Here is a 22,523-nt window from a genome sequence, read left to right on the forward strand (position 1 = left end):
GAGATTTGTGGCGCCTGGATCGTGGGGTCCGGCAGGGAGAGCAGAGAGGGGCTCGAGAAAGGCTGGAGATTTTGCAGGGCCCGGATCTCGTCTTGGTGACTTTTCCCCGAAAGAGCTGCGTTCCCATCCAGGGTGGCGACGCCGGAGGGCCTTTCGCGAACGGTCCCGTCCTGAGCGGGGCTGGGGGAGTCACCGAGAACCCCCCGATCCTCTTGACCCAGCCTCGTCGGACGGGAGCGTGGTCCAAACTGTTCCTCGCAAGCAGAAACCACGTGCAAAGAGAGTTCTTTCCAAAATCAACGTGCCCAGTTCCGCACCTGCCTTTGGGATTTGTAACGTTACGGCTGTCCGGCGAAGAAACCGCCTTTCTGCTTAGTCTTTTGTAGAGTGAATAGCTGAAGGTTTTCCTTGAGTGATCTCACAAGTTTTGACCTTTTTGGACGTCTGGCGTCATTTTGCTTTGGCTTGGATGCTGGACGACGCTCGAAAGGATGCGGTCTTAGAGGAACACGTATTTCGGAAATGCCGGGGAGTGTTACAGCTGCCCGATTTCAGGTGGGACCGGGAAATCTCCTGGACTTGCAAGTGGTTTCCAAACTGCGGAGGTCAGGCCCCCTTCCACACACGCAGAATAATGCACTTTCAATCCACTTTCACAATGGTTTGCAAGAAGGAGAAGGAGAAGAAGAAGAAGAAGAAGAAGAAGAAGAAGAAGAAGAAGAAGAAGAAGAAGAAGAAGAAGAAGAAGAAGAGGAGGAGGAGGAGGAGGAGGAGGAGGAGGAGGAGGAGGAGGAGTTTGGATTTATATCCCCCCTTTCTCTCCTGTAGGAGACTCAAAGGGGCTTACAATCTCCTTGCCCTTCCCCCCTCACAACAAACACCCTGTGAGGTGGGTGGGGCTGAGAGAGCTCCGAGAAGCTGTGACTAGCCCAAGGTCACCCAGCTGGCATGTGTGGGAGTGCCCAGGCTAATCGGAATTCCCCAGATAAGCCTCCACAGCTCAGGCGGCAGAGCTGGGAATCAAACCCGGTTCCTCCAGATTAGAATGCACCTGCTCTTAACCACTACGCCACTCCCTGCAAGTGGATTTTGCTATTCTGCACAGTAAACCCCAGCTGCAAGGTGCATGGAAAGTGCATTATTCTGCATGTGCGGATGGGGCCTCAGTTTCCCTGAAGGAAATAGCTGCTTCAGAGGGCACACTGCACTGGGGACATCCGGGGGCGCCTTGTCCCAGGCGCCACCATTGCAGTCATGTGGGGAGCCGGGGTCAGGGGTGTTTCGGGGTGGGGTGGGCGCGCGCAGGCAGTTCATGCCTCGGGTGTAGTTTCCCCCTTCTCTTCGTCACTGCACTGAGGTCTCTCGTCTCCCCTATGACCCCTCCCTAGGCACTCCCCCCTCCCTCTCGAATCTCTAGGAATTTCCTCACCCAAGGTTGGCAACCCCAGGAGATATCAAGCTCTCTCAGGAGGGAAGTTCTATTTGAAACAATTTTTTAAACAAACTGGAACAGTTCTGGTCGCCACATGTCCAGTTCTGGTCACCACATCTCAAAAAGGATATCGAAGAGATAGAAAAAGTGCCGAGAAGGGCAATGAGGATGATTGAGGGACTGGAGCACCTTGCTTATGAGGAGAGGCTGCAGCGTTTGGGACTCTTTAGTTTGGAGAGGAGACGTCTGAGGGGGGATAGGATTGAAGCCTATAAAATTATGCAAGGGGTAGAAAATGTCGAACCAGGGGGCATCCATTGAAAATGCTGGGGGGAAGAATTAGGACTAATAAAAGGAAACACTTCTTCACACAACGTGTGATGGGTGTTTGGAATATGCTGCCACAGGAGGTGGTGACGGCCACTAACCTGGATAGCTTTAAAAAGGGCTTGGACAGATTTATGGAGGAGAAGTCGATCTATGGCTACCAATCTTGATCCCCCTTGATCTGAGATTGCAAATGCCTTAGCAGACCAGGTGCTCGGGAGCAGCAGCAGCAGAAGGCCCTTGCTTTCACCTCCTGCAGGTGAGCTCCCAAAGGCACCTGGTGGGCCACTGCGAGTAGCAGAGAGCTGGACTAGATGGACTCTGGTCTGATCCAGCTGGCTTGTTCTTATGTTCTTATGAAACTTTTGATGATTAAATGTTGCAGTTCTGACAATCTGATTCCCTATGAATTGATGTGCTTTAGTTGCGTTTGTGAGCTTCCCTGACCCCTGTCTTAGCAAGGAAAGGGTGGGGTATTAAAGTTAATAAAATAAACATAAGTAAAATAAAGGTGAAAGGGCTGAGCTGGTGCCTCATTTGTGAAATGTTAAGGTGTTTGTTTAGAAATATTTATACCCTGCCTTATCCCAAGGCTGCAGGTGGCTCGCACAATAAAAGATCACAGAACAATAAAAGACGGAAATGATTGGTCACTATGAAACTGCCTCAGAGGGTGGTGGAGTCTTCTTCTTTGGAGGTTTTTAAGCAGAGGCTGGATGATCATATGTCTGGAGTGCTTTGATTGTGTGTTCCTGCATGGCAGGTGGATTGGACTTAATGGCCCATGGGGTCTCTTCCAACTCTATGATTCTATGACAATTGGGAGAAATAATAAAAAAATCACATAAAATTAACCACGAACCCCATTCTGCCAGAACTCTCACTCACTGCCCAGACCAGCCGTGGTAGAGATGATTTCCAGGGAGGGTAGCCAAATGTCTGGGTGACGAGAAAGGTTCTCGCCACGCGTCTAGCCCATAAAGAGTAGGGGCATGGTGAATCTTGAAGGGGAGGCTATTCCAGAGTCTGGGGGCCATCACAAAGAAAGCTACCCTGCGTGCCCCCCCTCACCTCAGACATCACTAGGAATGCCTCCCCCCTGTCACCTCAGTGCACAGATACACAGGGGCATAGGCTGCTTAGGGCTTTGGGCCCTGGAGCGAATTCTGCCACTTTGACATGGCTTGTGTTTCTAATTTGCCTTTGTAGTCAGTTGGCACGTGCCCTGTTTGTTCCAGTTTGTTTAAAAAATAGGATAAGGGGGCTAAGCATTTTGAAACCCAGCTGTGAACATGAGGAAGTCCTGGGTGGTGCTGTGCTGTCTCAAGCATGGTTCTGTTCTGTGGTTCTGTTCTGTAGTTTACACACCAGGGGGAAGTTGCCATCTATGCTCATCATCAAAAAGGATATCGAAGAGATAGAAAAAGTGCCGAGAAGGGCAACGAGGATGATTGAGGGACTGGAGCACCTTCCTTCTGAGGAGAAGAGGCTGCAGCGTTTGGGACTCTGTAGTTTGGAGAGGAGGCGGCTGAGGGGGGATAGGATTGAAGTCTATAAAATGATGCATGGGGTAGAAAATGTGGACAGAGAGACATTTTTCTCTCTTTCTCGCAAGACTAGAACCAGGGGGCATCCGTTGAAAATGCTGGGGGGAAGAATTAGGACTAATCAAAGGAAACACTTCTTCACGCAACGTGTGATGGGTGTTTGGAATATGCTGCCCCAGGAGGTGGTGATGGCCACTCACCGGGATAGCTTTAAAAAGGGCTTGGACAGATTGATGGAGGAGAAGTCGATCTATGGCTACCAATCTTGATCCTCTTTGATCTGAGATTGCAAATGCCTCAGCAGACCAGGTGCTCTGGAGCAGCAGCAGCAGAAGGCCATTGCTTTCACCTCCTGCAGGTGAGCTCCCAACGGCACCTGGTGGGCCACAGCGAGTAGCAGAGAGCTGGACTAGATGGACTCTGGTCTGATCCAGCAGGCTCGTTCTTATGTTCTTATGTTCTTATTACCTCGATATTTTGATTAGTTATGTTGTTGTGACTATTATTGCCTCATAGTTTATGATGCTATAGCTATTGATGCCTGTTGTTTACAGTGCTAGGTTTATTGTTGCCCATATTGTTATGTTTTTATGATTCCATGCTTATTGTTGTTTATAACGTTGCATTGACGATGCTATGTTTTGATGCTATGATGTGACGCCTACGATGTTGTGGTGTTATGTTTACCGATCCTTGTTCATTGATATTATGTTTTGAAGTTGCCATCTATGCTCATTATTACCTCAATATTTTGATTATGTTGTTGTGACTTATTGTTGCCTCATAGTTTATGGTGTTATAACTAGTGATGCCTGTTGTTTACAATGCTAGGTTTATAGTTGCCCATATTGTTATGTTTTTACGATTCTATGCTTATCAATCAATCAATATGTTATTTCGGTCAAAGACCAGAAAATATCAAATATTAAATATAAAATCCAGATAGTACATTTTCAGACCAGATACAAAATAAAATTGAGGTAACCAGTTTCCAAAGACTGTTTGTCCAAACCATAATATAAGTTCAAGTTAAAGATTGGAATAAAATCTGAATAAAAGATAAAATCATTGATCCAGAGTTCCTATTTTTATTGCCCTACTTGTCCACGCCTTTTAACCACATAAGCACTAACTTTTGCCACCTCTCTGGTTATATTCAGATTGGCATCTTCTAATAATCTTTCCATGGCACAATCCTCTGGGCCAAGAAAAATTGATGTTGGAAGGGAGTCAAACAGTTTTGCCCTCATTTCTTTGAGAGCGGGGCATCATAAAAAAATATGTGTCAGGGTCTCTATTTCCCCCATATCACATGGACAAAGCCTGTCGATATATGGAGTTTTTTTATATCTGCCCTCAAGCATTGCTGAGGGAAGAGAACATAAGAATATAAGAACAAGCCAGCTGGATCAGACCAGAGTCCATCTAGTCCAGCACTCTGCTACTCGCAGTGGCCCACCAGGTGCCTTTGGGAGCTCACGTGCAGGATGGGAAAGCAATGGCCTTCTGCGGCTGCTGCTCCTGAGCACCTGGTCTGCTAAGGCGTTTGCAATCTCAGATCAAGCAGGATCAAGATTGGTAGCCATAGATCGACTTCTCCTCCATCAATCTATCCAAGCCCCTTTTAAAGCTATCCAGGTTAGTGGCCATCACCACCTCCTGTGGCAGCATATTCCAAACACCGATCACATGTTGCGTGAAGAAGTGTTTCCTTTTATTAGTCCTAATTCTTCCCCCCAGCATTTTCAATGAATGCCCCCTGGTTCTAGTATTGTGAGAAAGAGAGAAAAATGTCTCTCTGTCCACATTTTCTACCCCATGCATAATTGTATAGACTTCAATCCTATCCCCCCTCAGACGTCTCTTCTCCAAACTAAAGAGTCCCAAACGCTGCAGCCTCTCCTCATAAGGAAGGTGCTCCAGTCCCTCAATCATCCTCGTTGCCCTTCTCGGCACTTTTTCTATCTCTTCGATATCCTTTTTGAGATGGGGCGACCAGAACTGAACACAGGACTCCAAGTGCGGTCGCACCACTGCTGTATATAAGGGCGTGACAATCCTTGCAGTTTTATTACCAACTCCTTTCCTAATTATCCCCAGCATAGAGATCTGATGAGTGTGAACGCCCTCCTAAGTGACTGGCTGTCCAAGTTATATAGATAGGGGGAAAGGCCCAAAGTGTATTTAATGGATGGTTTGAGATTAAATTTGGGGAATGCTGTTATATCTTGTTGACGAGCCATATCTTGAACTCTCAGCTTGACTGTAGTCTTAGATGAGGACAAGTCTTGTGTCAAGAGAGCACTGGGTGATAAGCCTCTCTTGTGCAGGGTTTCTGTGCTTATTGTTGTTTATAATGTTGCATTGATGATGCTATGTTTTGATGTTATGATGAGACGCCTACGATGTTGTGGTGTTACGTTTACTGATCCTCGCTTATTGATATTATGTTTTGAAGTCTGCAGTAGGATGTTCTGATCACTGATATTGTTGTTATATGGTTGTGGAGCGCCCTGAGCCTTTTGGGGAAAGGCGGAATAGAAATGAAATATACAGTGCGATAGGATGTGACCGGCCTTTTTGAACTCTTTTCCCCACAGGGCAGCAAAGAGCGGTACCACTGGCAGACCCAGAATGTCAAGCAGAGCGGGGTGGACGACATGGTCCTGCTCTCCAAGATCAGCGAGGAGGCCATCGTGGAGAACCTCAAGAAGCGCTTCATGGACGACTACATCTTCGTATCCTTCCTCTGCGGGAGAAGCTGAGCCGCGCAGGGCTCGACCCTCACTTCGGGGGTGACGGGGAAGGCCACCGTCCCCAGCTACATTCAAGTCTAGGACAGAGGTGTAGGGGGAGGCCACCATCACCCCCGCGGGGCCCTGCCCCCGCACCTTCCCACCCCCACCCCCACTTACCTTAGCTGCCTTGGTGTAGCCAGCGTGTGGTAAAGAGCAGGTGGGTTCTAATCTGGAGAACCAGGTTTGATTCCCCCACTCCTCCACCTGAGTGGCGGAGGCTGATCTGGTGAACCAGATGTGTTTCCGCACTCCTTCATTCCTGCTGGGTGTCGTAGGTACTAGGAGATCAGCAGTGAGTGCGTAGCGGTCATTAGAGAATCAGACCGGGACTTGGGATGACTGAGTTCGAATCACTCACTGATCCATAGAAGCCTGGCAGATTGTGGGCCCATCATCACCTCTCAGTCTGTCCTACCTCACAAGGTGGTGGTTTGGAAAATTAAGTGGAGGAGTGAGGGACATTGTGAAAAGCCACTTTGAGGCCCCCTCTGGGACTTTTCATCTTTTCTCTCTTTAACAACATAAGAACATAAGAACTAGCCTGCTGGATCAGAGTCCATCTAGTCCAGCACTCTGCTACTCGCAGTGGCCCACCAGGTGCCTTTGGGAGCTCACCTGCAGGATGGGAAAGCAAGGGCCTTCTGCTGCTGCTGCTGCTCCTGAGCACCTGGTCTGCTAAGGCATTTGCAATCTGAGATCAAGGAGGATCAAGATTGGTAGCCATGGATCGACTTCTCCTCCATAAATCTGTCCAAGCCCTTTTTAAAGCTATCCAGGTGAGTGGCCATCACCACCTCCTGTGGCAGCATATTCCAAACACCAATCACATGTTGCGTGAAGAAGTGTTTCCTTTCATTAGTCCTAATTCTTCCCCCCAGGATTTTCAATGGATGCCCCCTGGTTCTAGCATTGCGAGAAAGAAAGAAAAATTCCACTCCCCCCAGTACAAAAATCGGAAATAGTGTTCCTGGTTTCAGTAAAATACCCCCCAGGGACGAGTTGCTGGATTTCACCACAGTTGGGGGTTAGGAATGCTGCCAGTCCTGAATTTGCATCTTGGCCCTTATCTTGAAAACAAACAGACCTACATCGGTCCCGTGTTGATTTCTGTCAACCCCTTCAAGCAACTGCCGTATTTCACGGACCGCGAGATCGACATGTACCAGGGTGCGGTAAGTGCTTGTCCGACCTGTGCAAACTCTGGCTTTCGGTGGTTGAGTGCCTCTGGGCATGCACAGAGGGCATGATCAAGGAGAATCATGCCATGGAATGGGGTCTTTCATTGGGGAAAGGCTGTGGTCCACCTGTTTAGGCACGAAGAAGGCTCCAGGTTTTATCCCCAGAATCCCCTGTTGAAAGGATCAGGTGCTGTGTGATGAGAAAGGCTTCTTCCTGAAGTCACAGAATCATAGAATCACAGAGTTGTGGAACAGACGCCAAGGGCCATCCAGTCCAACCCACAACACACAATCAAAGCACACCTGACAGGTGGCCATCCAGCCTCTCTTTAGAAACCTCCACAGAAGGAGACTCCACCACTCTCCTAGGTAGTGCATTCCACTGTCGAACAGCCCTTACTCAGTGGTGGGATCCAAAAATTTTAGTCACAGGTTCCCATGGTAGTGGGATTCAAACAGTGGTTTAGCGCCAATGGGGCTGGGTGGGGTATGACGGGGGCGTGGCCAGGCATTCCGGGGGCGGGGCATTCATAATTTCTCTGTTACTGTAAGAAAAAAGTTCCTAATTTCCAGCTAGTATCTTTCTGTCCATCATTTAATCTCATTCTAGCAAGTCCTATCGTCCACTGCCAACAGAAACAACTACTTCTCCTCTACTTGACTGCCTGTCAAACACTTAATACTTTCAAATACTTAATTTTGTTTGTAGCAATCAAAAGAAGGAGACTTTCCTCAAACAAGGAATTTTACCATATTGCTAAAACATGTTTTTAAAACAGCCCAACAGGGAGAATGATCCCGTTTTCTACCTTCGCTAACCAGCCACATAGGAAACAACAGGACTTTATGATTTTGGACCCAATGGGATTTCTAACAGAAAAGCGGACCCAATTAGTAACCCCCTCTTGGCACACACAAATAATTAGCAACCCACTCTCGGGAACTGGTGAGAACCTGCTGGATCCCACCTCTGACCTTACTGTCAGGAAGTTTTTTCCTGATGTTGAGGTGGAAACTCTTTTCCTTCACCTTGAACCCATGACTCCTGGTTCTAGCCTCTGGAGCCGCAGAAAACAAGCTTGCTCCCTCACCAACATGACATCCCTTCAAATATCTAAACATGGCTATCGTGTCACCTCTTAACCTTCTCTTCACCAAACTAAACACACCCAGCTCCCTAAGTCTCTCCTCGTAGGGCATGGATTCCAGACCTTTGACCATTTTGGTTGCCCTCCTCTGGACCCGTTCCAGCTTGTCAGTATCCTTGAATTGTGGTGCAATTGCACTGAGAAACAACGGGCTGTTCTTGGTCAGATCCAGAAGGGTTTATTGGTGAGCTGGGGGTGGACTAGATAATTATTTTTCAGGGATGCGTGAAACTGTGGTGCAGAAGGCTGGACTGGATGGTATTTAGACCACTCTCCATTTTTCAGTTCTTTGATTGATTCTACGATCGTTATTTTATTTTATTCATAAATATTTCCCGGGAGACTTTTGGAGGGCTCTGCATAAGAGCAGGACAGTTGCCCCTTGGCACCTGGTTTTCAGTTTACTGCCCCTGAATATGGAGGTTCCATTTGAAGCATCGGATGGAGCCTTGCTCATAATAGTCTTGTAGAGCTCATTACTAAGGGCTGTTTGGGTTGCTTTCCCTTTAAGGGCAGGTGTACAACAGGTGCAGACAAAAGTAGTTAATACCAATGCGTACTTTGTGAGTAGTTTTGGGGGGTCCGGCCGCTGAGCCCGCCCCTCTTTTGTTGCTCGTGCACTGGCTATATATCTGACCATTTGTCTACCCCCACCCGCCCAGGGTTTGTCCACTGGGGTTTGATCCCAGACGCCTTTTATTATCATTCATTTTCTGTAGGTTACTGCTGCTATTGTTTTAATAGTTTTAAGGTTTTGTATTGTTTTAATTGGGGCTATTCGATTTGTTTTATTGTCTTGTTATTTGCTGTTGTACACCGCCCCGAGCCCTTCGGGGGTAGGGCGGTTTACCAAATCGAATAAATAAAATAAATAAAAATAAATACCCTGTTTCCCCGAATATAAGACATCCCCGGAAAATAAGACGTAGTAGAGGTTTTGCTGAAGTGCGAAATATAAGACATCCCCCAAAAGTAAGACGTAGCAAAGTTTTTGTTTGGAAGCATGCCCGACGAACAGAACACAGAAATATAAGACATCCCCTGAAAATAAGACATAGCGCATCTTGGGGAGCAAAAATTAATATAAGACACTGTCTTATATTCGGGGAAACACGGTAGTATCTTAACCAATGGTACATTAAAATATGATTCTGTCTGTTTTTCTTTCTTTTCTCCTCTACGAGTAAACTTGTTTTTCTAAAGCTAAACAGTCTCCAAAATATATTCCAATTTTCATTCTAAAACGTCTTCTTAATACAGTCCTTTAACTACAGGCATCAGGATCTAGATGTAGCTTTAGAAAAACAAGTTTACTCGTGGAGGAGAAAAGAAAGAAAAACTGTGCATGTATGATATTGGCTTGAGTCTCAAAATAAAACCAAATCTGGAGGTTTTCCAGCCGAATAAGACTTTATGCTTATCAGTTGGACTATTTTGAGAACATCTGGTTACCGGGAAACAGAGACAGAATCATACTTGAATGTATCGTTGGTTAAGATATTACTCACAAAGCACGCATCGGTGTCACTACTTTTGTCTGTTCCCTTTAAGGGCGGCGTGACAGCAGTTCGGGAGTTTATCCTTTGGCAGAGCCTTGCGGGGATTGTGGGGCAGGGATCTCTGCCTGCCTCGCCTCTTGGCAGACCCCGGCGCCCTGCTGAAAAGAGTTTGCAGTGTGGGAATTTTGCTTCCTCTTGCTGGGCGAATCAGCAGAAGGCTCCAGTCAAAGGCAGCTGCCTCCCCACCCACCCCCTGAGCCAGGATGACGGCACGGGGCGACTGAGCGCCAGCAGCCAATCACAAGTGGCGCCAAGTCCCTTACCTGCCGGGCCCAGGTTGAGTTTGCCGTGCTCTGACGCTGCCACCTAGTGGTGGGTAGAAAGCCCTCCCGCTCTGCTGCTGGTCATAGAAGAGGCTTAGAATCATAGAATTTTTCTTCTTCTTAGCTCATCATACTTCCTTTCCTCTCTTCTCTTATAGAAGAATGGGTTTATCAGATTGCCAGAATATCTAGTCCAGGGGTAGGGAACCTTTAACACTCAAAGAGCCATTTGGACCCGTTTTCCACGGGGGAAAAAAACACTTGGAGCCGCAAATAATTTTTGACATTTAAAATAAAGATAACACTGTATATATAGGGGTTTTTTTAACCTTTTACTCGGCTCATTCTGAGAAGCGCATGGATGCGCCCGCCCTGCTGTCTGCAGGGTGGGCAGGGATGGGGCCAGCGGCTCGGCCTTGCCGGCCGCCGGGAAATCGCCCGCCCCACTCGAACAAGGCGGGCGAGAGGGGAAGCCCGCGACGCTGCCCAGCCGGCCGCGGGCAATTGGTGCGCCCGCCCTGCTGCCTGCAGGGCGGGCAAGGATGAAGCCGGCAGCTCGGCTTGTGGAGCCGCAGTGCAAGGGCAGAAGAGCCGCATGCGGCTCTCGAGCCGCAGGTTCCCTACCCCTGATCTAGAATATAAAGGAACGTTATAAGATTAATGAACCGAGCAATATTATGTATAAATATATATATTTGTTAACGCCTTCTGAATAAGATTTTTCTTCTTCTTCTTCAAGAATGTACTTTATATTATTGTTTATTCGTGTGCATTACTAATGTTCTTAAATTTTTTCAATAAAGATTTAAATATATTTTTCAAAAGGATCATAGAGTTGGAAAAGACCCCAAGGGCTATCATCCAACCCCCTGCAATGCAGGAACACACAATCAAAGCACTCCTGTCCTGACATATATTCATCCAGCCTCTCTTTAAAAACCTCCAAAGAAGGAGACTCCACCACCCTCCGAGGTTGTGCATTCCACTGTCAAACAGCCGTGACCAGTGGTGGGATCCAAAAATTTTAGTAACAGGTTCCCCCGCCAGCCCCCCCTCAGCAAAGGGGGCAGAGGCGTACCTAGGCAAACCTGAGCCCTGGGCAAAACCTGAGTTGGATTCCCCCCCCCCCCCCATGGGCAGCCACCCCACCACAACCCCCCAATTTTTTTTTTGTACCAGGTCATTTCTAAATCATTATCACATTATAGAAAATGCCCCAACTCACAAATCTGAGCACAGCAATGGCGAAACACACAGGTTCTCTGATAGAGACTGGTGAGATAAATGGTACAAAAGGCTGAGAATCCATGAATTGCAGGACCTGAAAGGGATTAACCCAGTTCAGGGAGTTACATTATTAGTTGCAATTGCTATATGGGACCTTCACGTTCAAAGGCAGGATGCCTCTCGGGGAGGCGAGGGTGGGGAGGTGGAAAAGCGGACCCAATTAGTAACCCCCTCTCGGCACACACAAATAATTAGCAACCCACTCTCGGGAACTGGTGAGAACCTGCTGGATCCCACCTCTGGCCTTGACAGTCAGGAAGTTCTTCCTGAGGTTTAGGTGGAATATCTTTTCCTGTACCTTGACCCCTTGAGATCTTGGAAGCTAAGTACAGTCAGCCCTGGCTAGTATTTGGATGGGAGACTCCAGGCGACTCCAGGGTTGTGACGCAGAGGACAACAATGATAGACTGAACATGTCTTGAAAACCTTACAAGCTCACCTTGAATCAGGTGTGACCTGATAGCGCTTCCCCCCTCCGAGCCGCCTTGAGCTCCGTAAGGAACAAAGGTGGCTAATAAACGTTTAAAACAAAGAAATGAAATGAACTCCACCAGTCTCCGGGTCTGAGCCCAGCGGCGTCTGGCCAGGAGGAAGACTGGGATCTCACCGGTTAAGAGCTCGTGTATCTAATCTGGAGGAACCGGGTTTGTTTCCCTGCTCTGCCACCTGAGCTGTGGAGGCTTATCTGGGGAATTCAGATTAGCCTGTGCACTCCCACACACGCCAGCTGGGTGACCTTGGGCTAGTCACAGCTTCTCGGAGCTCTCTCAGCCCCACCCACCTCACAGGGTGTTTGTTGTGAGCGGGGAAGGGCCAGGAGATTGTCAGCCCCTTTGAGTCTCCTGCAGGAGAGAAAGGGGGGATATAAATCCAAACTCTTCTTCTTCTTCTTCTTCTTCTCCCCAGGCTCAGTACGAGAACCCTCCGCACATCTATGCGCTGGCTGACAACATGTATCGCAACATGCTGATCGATGGGGAGAACCAGTGCGTCATTATCAGGTGAGGGTCCGGTGCCGCCGTGGCTCCGACCACCAAGCCCGGGCTTGCGCGGTTGGACGGGCCGGCAGGAACCTCACTGGCCGGCCGGCCGGGACATCAACGCGATCGAGGAAAAGGCCGGGGACGGATCAACCCGAGGCCGGGTCGAAGTGGCGACGGCAAGACAGGGCGAGGTCTAGGCTGCGCGCTGGGAGGAGGAACAAGGCCGTCATCTCGGACACGCTCAGGGCGCAGCGGGGCACGATCAACGAGGCTCGGAGCGGACTCAGCTGGGGGGAGGGAGGGAGGCACGTGGGTGGGAAGGGAGGACTCGATTCCTTCTGTTGGTGGGGGAGGCAAGAGAGTGCCTGAAGGGCCCCGGGTCGTGCTCGCATGGCCAAAGGGAGCCCTGCTCCCTCCTCTTTGCGATTTCGCTCCCAGAGGACCAGTCCAGGACAGGGGTCCCCAACACAGCGCCCACTGAGTGTTTTTAGAAGTGGGAGTGGCCAGATCCGGCCCTTGTCCAGCTCTTGTAAATTGGATTAAGCAGGCTGGCGGCTTGAAAAATGAAGAGAGAGACTGCCGGATGAAGGTTTCTGACTAGAGCCAGTGTGGCGTAGTGGTTAAGAGCAGGTGCACTCTAATCTGGAGAACCGGGTTTGATTCCCCGCTCTGCCACTTGAGCTGTGGCGGTTTATCTGGTGAACCAGATTAGCTTGTGCACTCCCACACACATATATATATATAAACCTTTATTAGGCATAGAATCCATATAACAGCCAACATTGTCCAAACAAGTATTCCATACATGAGAACCATCGCAGGTAATCATTTCAAAGTTTCTATAAGGAACCTAGCTACAAAAGTTAAAATCTCGGAGGCGGAATTGTTTAGTAGAAACGTAATCTTCCCCACAGTAGAGTATTCATTAAAGATTACAGGACGAAGAGCAAGAAGTCTGGTCCTAGATCCCTCGTATTTGGGGCAGTCGAGCAATATATGTTCCATGGTTTGAATCGCTGTGGTACAATGAGGACATTTCCGCTCTTGCAGATCAATTTCACTCCCACACATGCCAGCTGGGTGACCTTGGGCTAGTCACAGTTCTTCGGAGCTCTCTCAGCCCCACCCACCCCACAGGGTGTTTGTTGTGAGGGGGGAAGGGCAAGGAGATTGTAAGCCCCTTTGAGTCTCCTTGCAGGAGAGAAAGGGGGTAATATAAATCCAAACTCCTCTTCTTTTCCTTAAAAAGGGATTTAGTAGGGCGGAGGTTTGACAAACAAAGAGAGATAACCAGCTCAATATGCACACTTGGTGTGTAAACAAGAAAATATTTTTAAACAATCCGTTCCTTTCAAGAGGTGTCCTGCCAAATCAGAGATCCTGCCAGAAATGTTGAAAGTTACTCTTAAGAGTTATCCAGTGGTGGGATCCAAAAATTCTAGTAACAGGTTCCCATGGTGGTGGGATTCAAACAGTGGCATAGTGCCAGTGGGGCTGGGCGGGGCACGACGGGGGCGTGGCCAGGCATTCTGGGGGCGGGGCATTCATCATTTCTCTGTTACTGTAAAAAAACTCTTACTGAAAAAAAAAAGTTCCTAATATCCCGCTGGTATCTTTCTGTCCATCATTTAAACTCATTCTAGCAAGTCCTATCGTCCACTGCCAACAGAAACAACGACTTCTCCTCTAATTGACTGCCTGTCAAATACTTAATACTTTCAAATACTTAATTTTGTTTCTAGAAATCAAAAGAAGGAGACTTTCCTTAAACAAGGAACTTTACCGTATTTCTAAAACATGTTTTTAAAACAGCCCAACAGGGAGAATTATCCCGTTTTCTACCTTCGCTAACCAGCCTCATAGGAAACAACAGGATTTTTGGACCTAATGGAATTTCTAACGGAAAAGCGGACCCAATTAGTAACCCCCTCTCGGCACACGCAAATAATTAGTAACCCACTCTCGGGAACTGGTGAGAACCTGCTGGATCCCACCTCTGGAGTCATCCATGAGCTTGTTCCCTGACGATTTGTGGCTTCCTTCACCCCCTGCAAGCGGCCATTTTGTGGCCGCGCCCACCCACCTGTGCCGGAATTCCCAAGGTGCCCACAGGGTTGAAAAGGTTGGGGACATCGACCGTACTCCCCTGCCAGAAAGGGGTCTCGTTGCCAGAGATGGGAAATCCAACTGGCACCCCAGTTGGAGCAGCAGTGGCATAGGAGGTTAAGAGCTCGTGTATCTAATCTGGAGGAACCGGGTTTGATTCCCAGCTCTGCTGCCTGAGCTGTGGAGGCTTCTCTGGGGAATTCAGATTAGCCTGTGCACTCCCATACACGCCAGCTGGGTGACCTGGGGCTAGTCACAGCTTCTCGGGGCTCTCTCAGCCCCACCCACCTCACAGGGTGTTTGTTGTGAGGGGGGAAGGGCAAGGAGATTGTAAGCCCCTTTGAGTCTCCTGCAGGAGAGAAAGGGGGGATATAAATCCAAACTCCTCCTCTTCTACTTCTTCTCTTCCTTTCACTAGTTAGCATGGGACACGATCCACCAGGAACTGTCCTGCGCAGGGCTTCTTGAAATGAATGGGGGCCGCGTGAGAGCAAAACCGGGATTGGAAACCGGCACGCAAATCTGTTTCAGTTCTGAGATGTTCTTGTTTCTCTCCCTTTCCCACCACAGCGGAGAGAGCGGGGCGGGCAAGACGGTGGCTGCCAAATACATCATGGGCTACGTCTCCAAGGTGTCCGGCGGAGGCCCCAAAGTGCAGGTATAGCCTCCTCTCCCCCCCTCCCCCCCACACACAATTGCTCTCTCAACAAAGCACAGGCAACAGAGAAATTTTTCTCTCTTCCTCACAATACTAGAACCAGGGGGCATCCATTGAAAATGCTGGGGGGAAGAATTAGGACTAATCAAAGGAAACACTTCTTCATGCAACGTGTGATTGGTGTTTGGAATATGCTGCCACAGGAGGTGGTGATGGCCACTCACCTGGATGATACAATTTTCTTTGTGTGGCTTGGACAGATTTATGGGAGGAAAGCTCTATCTATGGCTACCAATCTTGATCCTCCTTGATCTCTGATTGCAAATGCATTAGCAGACCAGGTGCTCGGGAGCAGCAGCAGCAGCAGAAGGCCATTGCTTTCACCTCCTGCAGGTGAGCTCCCAAAGGCACCTGGTGGGCCACTGCGTGTAGCAGAGTGCTGGACTAGATGGACTCTGCTCTGATCCAGCAGGCTAGTTCTTATGTTCTTATGTTCTAACAGTGCTTTGGTGCTGATGGGGCTGGAAACTGGGAAGGGACCTTAGCCATATTATTATAAGCAGATGCTGAATAACAAACTTGGGCCTGTAAAAAAAAATAAGCAATTCCCTCCCTAGAGCTATGGGCCTTCCATCTCCTCTTGCAGGCCAGGTCAACTCAAGTCTTCAGGGACCAGCGTGGCATAGTGGTTAAGAGCAAGTGGATTCTAATCTGGATAACCGGGTTTGATTCCTCACTCCTCCCCCTGAGTGGCGGAGGCTTATCCAGTGAACCGGATGTGTTTCCGCACTCCTGCATTCCTGCTGGGTGACCTTGGGCTAGTCACAGTTCTCTCTGAGCTCTCTCAGCCCCACCTGCCTCACAAGGTGTCTGTTGTGGGGAGAGGAAGGGAAAGGAGCTTGTAGGCCACCTTGAGTCTCCTTGAGAGCAGCAATGGCGTAGGAGGTTAAGAGCTGGTGTATCTAATCTGGAGGAACCGGGTTTGATTCCCAGCTCTGCCGCCTGAGCTGTGGAGGCTTATCTGGGGAATTCAGATTAGCCTGTACACTCCCACACACGCCAGCTGGATAACCTTGGGCTAGTCACAGTTCTTCTGAGCTCTCTCAGCCCCACCCACCTCACAGGGTGTTTGTTGTGAGGGGGGAAGGGCAAGGAGATTGTCAGCCCCTTTGAGTCTCCTGCAGGAGAGAAAGGGGGGGGATATAAATCCAAACTCTTCTTCAAAACTCTTCTTGCAATTGGTAATATGTAAGCAAGTTTACCAACTGCACGTGCTCAGTGAGCTCTCGTCCCCTGGGCCCTAAGATCCAACCAGAACACAAATACTAACACAGCGTGGGTTACATTTTAATTCTAGCACGTGAAGGACATCATCCTGAAATCCAACCCGCTCCTGGAAGCGTTCGGGAATGCCAAGACGGTCCGGAACAACAACTCCAGCCGATTTGTGAGTTCTGGAATAGGGGGGCTCGGGGAGACCTAAGCTTTGAAAGTGACACGAGTCCCCCATGATGACTCACACCTCTTTGCTGGGGGCAAAGGCTGGACCCCACAGAGCTGTTGGATTCAACTCAAGAGGCTCTTCTTCTTCTTACGGCCAACATGGACCAGTTCTGAGCCGAGCAGCCCCTGTGGGTGTTGCCAGCGCCATGGGCGCTCTGTGTGGTGTAGTGGTTTAAGAGCAGGTGCACTCTAATCTGGAGAACCGGGCTTGATTCCCCGCTCTGCCACTTGAGCTGTGGAGGATTATCTGGGGAACCAGATTAGCTTGTGCACTCCAACACACGCCAGCTGGGTGACCTTGGGCTCGTCACAGTTCTGCGGAGCTCTCTCAGCCCCACCCACCTCACAGGGTGTTTGTTGCGGGGGGGGGGGGGAGATTGTAAGCCCCTTTGAGTCTCCTTAAAGGAGAGAAAGGGGGGTATAAATCCAAACGGAGGCCTTTCTATTCGTAAACCCAACACCTTACAGGGTGCTTTTTTTTTAGCGTCGGGATGGGAAGTGCAGAGATTGTAAGCCCCTTTGAGTCACCTTAAAGGAGAGAAAGGGGGGCATAAATCCAAACTCTTCTTCTGTGGTTCAAGTGTCGTTCCAACAATGTCCCGGTGATTTCAAGGGCTATTTCCTCTCCCCCACACACACAACAACACTCACACTTTTGAGCAGGGTGAATGAGGAGGCGGAGAGCTGAGCCAACAGACCTCATCCATCTCTTGATGTAGCCTTCATCGGGTCAGAGGGACCCTTCTTCCAGAAAGGGGCTGCTCCAACAGTGCCCCTGTTTCGATTTACATATCTGGTGTGCGGTTCAAAGTTGTACAGTGGCAGATAGGATGGCGCTCCAAACAATCACTCCTGCACAGAGGATGAACGGCTGCCCTCTACCCTCCTTTGAAGAACCCTGGCACCTCTCGGGCCTAAAGCGCAGCTCAAAATATTCTGAGAGACCCGTCTCATCCAGCACGCTCCCCTTTGGAATCCAGCACATCCGGTAGACGGCATTTAGTTCCGGTCTATCAAAACTAGGACAAAGAGGCTGAGAGACAGCTTCTACTCTAGAGCTGTGGCGATGCTGAACTCCGCGGCTTCGTGTTGATGTGTTTGGGGCTGTGTAGGGATGGGTGGAGGAAGGGGAAAGTGAGGATGGGGTATGAGTCTGGAATTGTGTGCATCGAGGAATGCTGCTGTACATTTTCGTTGTGCGTGCACAATGACAATAAAATGCTTATGCTTATGCTTCCCAGGGCAAATATTTTGAGATCCAGTTCAGCCGAGGAGGGGAACCGGACGGGGGCCGGATTTCCAACTTCCTCTTGGAGAAGTCTCGTGTGGTGAGCCAGAATCCAGGAGAGAGGAGCTTTCATATCTATTACCAGGTGAGCAGCTTGAGGCTTCGGAGCAAAGGGGCAGGCTGTGTTGGGTGGGAATCTGGGATGGCACACCGTAGCAATGCAGTGGTTAAGAGCAGATGTCCATGTTTCAAGTGGTTCAAAGAAAGAGTGTCGGGCTTCTAAAATATTGGGCTTCTGTCCCAAATATCGGAGAGCCGGCATGGTGCAGTGGTTTAGACAGGTGGACTCTAATCTGGAGAACCGGGTTTGATTCCTCACCTCTCCACATGAACAGCAGGCTCTTATCTGGTGAACCAGATTTGTTTCCCCGCTCCTACAGGAGGGAAAAGCGGAGTATAAATCCAAACTCTTCATCTTCTTGAGTCTCTCCCTCCCCTTCTCTCTCCCTGGGAGTTCCCTGATGGGACTTCACTGTTGTGCTGGCATACAGCCCTTGGGAGAAGAGAACATAAGAACATAAGAACTTAAGAAAGAGCCTGCTGGATCAGACCAGAGTCCATCTAGTCCAGCTCTCTGCTACTCGCAGTGGCCCACCAGGTTCCTTTGGGAGCTCTCGTGCAGGAGGTGAAAGCAAGGGCCTGCTGCTGCTGCTGCTGCTGCTCCCGATCACCTGGTCTGCTAAGGCATTTGCAACCTCAGATCAAGATTGGTGGCCATAGATCGACTTCTCCTCCATAAATCTGTCCAAGCCCCTTTTTAAAGCTATCCAGGTGAGTGGCCATCACCACCTCCTGGGGCAGCATATTCCAAACACCAATCACACGTTGCGTGAAGAAGTGTTTCCTAGACAGATGAAAACACTAGCTCTTCATTAGATTTGTGAAAACCTCTCTGTATTTTATCAACATCTGTTGTGGCTACACTATTAAATCATTTTCAAAAACCTGCTTGCCACTTTGGGATAAGAAATGCTCATAGAGGTGCAGGGTAAGAGCCTTTTTGAAGAAAATCATTGTGAGAGTATAGCACAGTGGTGGCGAACCTATGGCACGGGTGCCAGAGATGGCACTCAGAGCCCTTTCTGTGGGCACACGTGCACAGAGTTCATCATGGGGGGGGCGGAAAATCACCCCCCCACACCCCCCTAGATTGGCCTGGGCATGATCCTTTACCTGGGAGTAAGCTCGGTTGCTGGCAATGGGGCTTCCTTCTGAGTAAACCCTCCTAGGGTCGTGATTCATCCATTCGAAGCATTGCACGGTTGCTTCACCCAGCTTACTCCCGAGTAACATGCGCCTCAAAGTCAACTGTTTTTTCTAAACTAAAACCTCAGCGTTCAGGTTAAATTGCCGGGTTGGCACTTTGCGATAAATAAGTGGGTTTTGGGTTGCAATTTGGGCACTCGGTCTCGAAAAAGGTTCGCCATCACTGGTATAGCAGCTCCCTTCCCAAACTGCCTTTGGTTGCTTTTCCCCTCCCCCAGGTTTTGACAATGCCTTTGGCCATGTTATCCTCCCAACGGAGATCAGATAGTCAGCGAAGGAGGTCCTTTTCTCTGAAGCAAAGTTGATTTGTGCCTTTGACATGCTTATCTGGTTCACTAGCCCCTTTTGTTGTTGTTGAGGAGAAGGCCTATTTACATTCATGGGGTGTAAATGGGAGGAGGGAGGGGTAGCTCTACCCTTACCCTGCCTAATCTGGAGGAACCGGGTTTGATTCTCCGCTCTGCCGAGAAGAAGAAGAAGAAGAAGAAGAAGAAGAAGAAGAAGAAGAAGAAGTAGTAGTAGTAGTAGTAGTAGTAGTAGTAGTAGTAGAAGTAGAAGTAGAAGTAGAAGTAGTAGTAGTAGTAGTAGAAGTAGAAGTAGAAGTAGTAGTAGTAGTTTGGATTTATATCCCCCCTTTCTCTCCTGCAGGAGACTCAAAGGGGCTGACAATCTCCTTTCCCTTCCCCCCTCACAACAAACACCCTGTGAGGTGGGTGGGGCTGAGAGGGCTCCGAAGAGCTGTGACTAGCCCAAGGTCACCCAGCTGGTGTGTGTGGGAGTGCATAGGCTAATCTGAATTCCCCAGATAAGCCTCCACAGCTCAGGTGGCAGAGCTGGGAATCAAACCCGGTTCCTCCAGATTAGATACACGAGCTCTTAACCTCCTATGCCACTGCTGCTCCTAAAGCGCAATCCTTTACCTGGGAGTAAGCTCAGTTGCTGGCAATGGGGCTTGCTTCTGAGTAAACCCTCCTAGCATCGTGATTCACCCATTGGAAGAGTTGCTTGGTTGCTTCAAAGCCAAGCCGCTGACTACCACCAAGCTTACTCCCGAGTAACACACGCCTCTGAACCAACCGTTTTTTTCTAAACTGAAACCTCAGTATTCAGGTTAAATTGCCGTGTTGGCACTCTGTGATAAATAAGCGGGTTTGGGGTTGCAATTTGGGCACTCAGTCTCAAAAAGGTTTGCCATCATTGCTGTGGAAGCTGGAGAATTTACGCTCAGCCAGAGGCCCACGAGCCTCTCTCAATGTGGATCAGCAATTTGGGGATCATAATAGAGGCCCATCTGACGGGGTTGTGGTAAAAATTGCTGACTGTGTATGGAAAGCGATTTGTGTCCTCAACATGTTCCAGAAATACATTATTACTTGCCCTTCCCTCTCCTGTACCCGACCCCCACAGATGCTAGAAGGTGCCTCCCCAGAGCAGAGAGAAAATTTGGGAATTACCACCCCAGACTATTACTACTACCTCAACCAATCTGCATCCTACAAGGTGGACGACATGAATGACCGACAGGAGTTCCAGGAGACGTTGGTACGGGACAGTGTTGAGTATATTTATGTATTAGCAGAGTAGAACAGAAGAGAGAGATTCTCGGTTGCTTTTCTCCTAAATGAGTTTACTAACTAAATTCCTTTAGGGGAATTTTAAGTTACAGGACGCCATCTGTATTTTTATCGGTATTTTATTGTATTTATAATGGAAAGGTTATAATTTGAGCGCTGCTTTTAAATTTAAGGACCAGTACTGTAGGTACGGAATTATTATGGTTTACTATTTATATTTCTGTTGTGAACCGCCCTGAGCCCTCCGGGAGAGGGCGGTATATAAGCCTAATAAACAAACAAACAAACAAATAAATAAATACGGTAAAATAAACTATAAAGGGAGGGTTACATGGAGATAAAATAAGAAATCCTTTCTTTCCTGTTACACATCTACGTTACTGTACATTTGGTTACATCTTGGTACCTATCTGCGGCCTCATGCTCGTGGTGGCGGCGGTGTCGTGGTCTGCTCAAACAAAGAAACATTGGTCAGTCAGACGGCCATTGCTTCCATGTTAGTGAGCACGTACATCTGAAGTTTATTGTCAAGGAGCAAGGAGATTGTCAGCCCCTTTGAGTCTCCTGCAGGAGAGAAAGGGGGGATATAAATCCAAACTCTTCTTCTTCTTCATGATTGAAGACAAGAAGTTTATTAATGTACTCTAGCAGCTCGTTGATAAAATAGCAAATATTTAAATAAGACGACTCCGCGTGTTACCGAGAGAGAAGGGAGTCGAAAGCCAGCTACCTCAGGCTATTTTGAGGAAAGTTGTGTGTGTGTGTGTCTGTGTCTGTGTCTGTCTGTCTGTCTGTCAGTCTCTGTGTGTGTGTGTCTGTGTGTGTGTCTGTGTGTGTGTCTGTCTGTCTGTCTGTCTGTCTGTCTGTCTGTCTGTCTCCTGGAAGAAAGGCACTTGGAAAGGCACTCAGCCCGGATCTGGTGGTCCCGCGGCTGGTCCTCCTCTATCGGCCTGCAGCCGCTGCCTCACTGCCCTCCTTTGCCCTCCTGCTGCAGACCGCCATGGACGTTGTGGGCCTCTCCGGAGAAGAGCAGGCGCTGGCGCTTCAGATCGTAGCCGGCATCCTACACCTGGGCAACATCAGCTTCCGGGAGTCGGGCAACTTAACTTGGGCAGGAGAGCCAGGACTGTGAGTTGTAAGGGGACGCAAGCCATGACGTGGTGGTTGGTGGGGGAGTCGGCCAACTGTATGAAATGCCATCCTCAAGCCTGAGGCATGCCTCAGAGCAGCCAGGGAGGACTCTGAGTAGCCTGAGGGTTGCCAGATCTCTCCCAGATCTCTGGCATTCAGCAGGATCGGCCCTCGCTTGTACTTGGATGGGAGACCATGTCCGGAGTGGCACCAGGAGGCACAGCTGGGCTAGGGGAAATTGGTTTGGCTGGGGCAAGGGTGCGAATGCTGACCTTCTAAGTAATCACACCAGCGTGGTGTGGTGGTTAAGAGCAGGTGCACTCTAATCTGGGGAACCAGGTTTGATTCCCTGCTCTGCCATTTGAGCTGTGGAGGTTTATCTGGGGAATTCAGATTAGCCTGTACACTCCCACACACACCAGCTGGGTGACCTTGGGCTAGTCACAGCTCTTTGGAGCTCTCAGCCCCACCCACC

At 49.1% G+C, this 22,523-nt stretch overlaps 1 protein-coding gene across 1 annotated transcript in view; it reads left to right on the forward strand.

Annotated features, from left to right (window-relative positions):
• Positions 1–376: 376 nt before the first annotated feature.
• Positions 377–22,523, forward strand: part of LOC125439178 (unconventional myosin-If-like) — a 28,776-nt gene continuing 6,629 nt past the window's right edge. The window contains exons 1-9 of the mRNA XM_048508132.1: positions 377–555; positions 5,907–6,044; positions 7,187–7,276; positions 12,446–12,540; positions 15,199–15,286; positions 16,644–16,733; positions 18,031–18,162; positions 20,751–20,885; positions 21,912–22,045. Coding sequence (XP_048364089.1) covers positions 523–555; positions 5,907–6,044; positions 7,187–7,276; positions 12,446–12,540; positions 15,199–15,286; positions 16,644–16,733; positions 18,031–18,162; positions 20,751–20,885; positions 21,912–22,045 — 935 coding nt within the window. The 5' untranslated portion in view covers positions 377–522. The remainder of the gene's footprint in view (positions 556–5,906; positions 6,045–7,186; positions 7,277–12,445; positions 12,541–15,198; positions 15,287–16,643; positions 16,734–18,030; positions 18,163–20,750; positions 20,886–21,911; positions 22,046–22,523) is intronic.

Source organism: Sphaerodactylus townsendi, linkage group LG01 (genome assembly GCF_021028975.2).
Source record: "Sphaerodactylus townsendi isolate TG3544 linkage group LG01, MPM_Stown_v2.3, whole genome shotgun sequence".
Taxonomy (NCBI): domain Eukaryota; kingdom Metazoa; phylum Chordata; class Lepidosauria; order Squamata; family Sphaerodactylidae; genus Sphaerodactylus; species Sphaerodactylus townsendi.